The 3332-nt window shown below is 30.1% G+C and overlaps 1 protein-coding gene across 1 annotated transcript; it reads left to right on the top strand.

The window, feature by feature from the left end:
• The first annotated feature begins 1516 nt into the window (after window positions 1-1516).
• LOC110626208 (auxin-responsive protein SAUR21) lies at window positions 1517-1886 on the top strand. Its single transcript, XM_021771988.1, has one exon. The coding sequence runs from the start codon at window positions 1520-1522 to the stop codon at window positions 1844-1846; it is 327 nt and encodes a 108-aa protein (XP_021627680.1). The 5' UTR covers window positions 1517-1519; the 3' UTR covers window positions 1847-1886.
• Window positions 1887-3332: the final 1446 nt, after the last annotated feature.

Below are 3332 nucleotides of genomic sequence, written 5' to 3'. Positions count from 1 at the left end.
TTTACGGGCAATAATTCAGAAGCAGTCTGAGAATGTTATTTTCGATTTTTATTTTTTATTTTACATGCATGGACTTCAAAGTTGAGCTTCTAGAATGACAATGATAGGATAAGTTAATAAGTATACGTAGCTGCACGTGCATTGTCTATGCTTAGGTCAAGCTTTCGTTCACTAAAAAAAAGAAAAAGAAAAGCTGTTTTCCACCTTTTTCATTACTCTATTCTTTATTATTATTATGTTTTTTTTTTGAAATAGGGGTTGGTAGAGTCGAACTTTAGACCTTTTAAGGCTACAGGATGCACTTTCCACCAGGCTAAATTTTGGAGTGCACTCTATTCTTTATTATTATATTCTATTCTACTTCACGTAATTTATGTGCATGGTCATAGAAATTGAATGAATATGCCCGGATTCTTTGCGATGGAATGGGCACAACAACCAATATCGTTGTCAAAACTTGGATCAATTGATTATTATTTAATTTAATAAATATATTTATAAGTTTTAGAACTTGACTGCCGATTAAATATCCAAAATTATCTCAATATATATTTTGAGAGATTTTTCCTTGAGTAAAACATCATATTCTCATGTATAAATTGTTAAAAAATGTAAAATATGATTTTAGTAAGAATTTTTAATTAACTTTTATATTAATTTATAATTGCTATTATGAATGATATTATATATTTTTAATTTTATATATTCTTTTGATGTTTAAATATACTATTTTTTGTGTTATTATTTTAAAAGCATGGAATGTTTTGAAAAACTAGGTTAGTTGTAGAGCAAATTTGATTTTTGTAAATATTTTATTATTGATATATTTATTTTCAAAATAAAATAACCAAGTATTTATTTCCCTTTGCTTCTCGGTCTATTGCGAGCGGTAGTGTTTCATTCTCTTGGTGCAGTGTATTGGATAGGTGCATGTAAACGTTGAAATATGATTGGGCAAAGCAAATTCGGCTAAGCAGTTGGCAACTCTATATCGACAAAGTTTCCAATTAGTGACATTTTGTTCTACAGATTCTTTAATATTGTATAGAAAATTAAATGGTCAGTTATATATATTCAATGAATAAGAGACCAAGACTCAACACAAAGATGCGATATCTGGCTCATCATAGTAATCTGACCTAAATTTTCAGAGCATGAACGAGAAAAAAAAAAAAAAAAAAAAAGAGAGAAATTAAAGGAAAAACCCATGAAAATCTTGATGATTTCCCGGATCTAGTAGCCAATAAAATGAGCAAACTGACGCCAAGAAGTTCCACAATGCACAACAAATCAAAACTTAGAAAGATTTATATTTACTATTTTTAGCATCATTGGGTCCTCAACACAATTTCCCTAAAGCGAGGACAAAACACAAGTTGTTGCCGTGCAATATAATTAATAATGTCTTATGTTATCAATCTCTCCTTTCTTCTCTGAGTATCTGACCTTCCTCTCCTTCTTTATATACTGCAAGGTCTGAAACCCACTCGAGAATCATCAATGGTGGTGTGTTTTGGAGATGGGTATTCGTCTGACAGAGATGATTTGTTATGCTAAGGATGTTATTCGCAGGAAGTCTTTGTCTACTAAACATTCATTTCTGCAGCAAGCATCTACATCAGGTCCTAGAGATGATGTTCCTAGAGGACATTTTGTGATTTACGTGGGAGAGGAACAGAAGAAGAAGAAGAAGAGATTTGTAGTTCCAATTTCGTATTTGAAGAAACCTTCGTTTCAGAAATTGTTAAGTCAAGCTGAAGAAGAGTTCGATTTCAGTTATCCAATGGGAGGTCTCACACTTCCATGTCCTGAAGATGAATTCATCAATGCTACTACTTCTCACTAAAATGCTTAACACTTTTTTTTTTCTCCTTTTCTTTACTTATTCTCTTTATGCTACTCGAGTAAATATGATCGTAGATCATCTTGTTAATTAAAGAGCTAATTTCTTAACAGGGAAAACTTAATTTTTCAATTAATTTTATTTAATTGCAATATTTCTTTTTCTTAATGCAGATCATAAAGATATGATTGACCAAACTAAATCATTATATTTTTTTCCTTTTAATATAGCAATATGTATTTCATTTTTTAATTTTTGATAAATGGGAAGTATATAAATTACACTAAAAAAAAAATTGTTACTATATATATGTAGAGATTTCATAAACTCAAATTTCTACTTTTTTCAAATATGATTTTCATGTTATTAAATTAAAATTTATTTAATTAATATAAATAAGTCTTAGCTTTCAATTTGTAAGGATGGCTTTGAGCCACTTAATCTTGAATCAATTTTATGTTGTTTTAGTAGTCATAAATAAGACCAAGTATAGATTTTTTAAAGTAATTTCCTAATCAAAATGTTATAATAATAAGAGCATAAATTTGAAGTATATTTAGAATCACACAATATATATATATATATATATATATATATATATATATATATATATATATATATATATATAATAATAATAAAAATCAGTTCTCAATTGCTAAGTATATGAACCTTCTAACCTGAGCCAAGCAGCCTCTCTCAAACTATCCATAGAGTTTGTGAGCCACCAACTACCATCCTTCCAAACCTCTTTTACCTTAGCTTGTTTAGGAATATTAGGTTTTATTTAGATGCGTTGCACTTTTTTATTGGAATTATATATTTTTTTATTATTTTTTATTTTTTAAAAATTATATATTAATTTTTAATAGCTATTAATTTTAATATTTAATTGTTATAGTTAAAATTTTTAGTTGATGACTAATATTTTCCTTTATTGAAATATCCACATTTTTTAATTTTATAAAATATATAAATATTTTGATTGAATAATTTATAAATAGAAACTAAATAATTATTTTTAATCACATTATTTAAAAAAAAGAAGGAATATAAGTGGTGTTCTAAGATCCAATAGAAGGTGGGATTAGGGTATATGTATGTACTTAGTTCGAATGGCTCATGGCTCATGTCCTTTATTCTTTTTTCCCTTTTATCCTCTAGTAATATATAACCACCACCCTGCTACAGTATAACATGTCGTTGTCGCGCAGGGTCGTACGTACATACATACGTACTGTCTTTTTCTATCGTCAGGTGGCTATTTAATTCCCTCTGGCACCTGTGTTGACATGATCCCAAATGTGTAGGAGTATGTTGCCCCACTGGCCCATCAAGTCAGTTGAGCAGGATCCCTCTCAGTTGGGTCCGAGCCCTGCTCTGTCCGTCCTGCTGGCGCGGGACCTGGACCGCGCTTACATGGGTGGACCGGCGTGTTGGGCTTTCAAAGGGCTGTAGCCTAGTCTTCCCTCATGGGCTCAGTTGTGGCCAG

Source organism: Manihot esculenta, chromosome 11, assembly GCF_001659605.2.
Source record: "Manihot esculenta cultivar AM560-2 chromosome 11, M.esculenta_v8, whole genome shotgun sequence".
NCBI classification, from domain to species: Eukaryota; Viridiplantae; Streptophyta; class Magnoliopsida; order Malpighiales; family Euphorbiaceae; genus Manihot; species Manihot esculenta.
Note: the sequence above shows the minus strand (reverse complement) of the source record. Positions and strands in the feature narration are given on the sequence as shown.

Coding starts and splice junctions, on each gene's coding strand:
- LOC110626208 (XM_021771988.1), top strand. CDS start 1,520: ATGGGTATTCGTCTGACAGAGATGATTTGTTATGCTAAGGATGTTATT.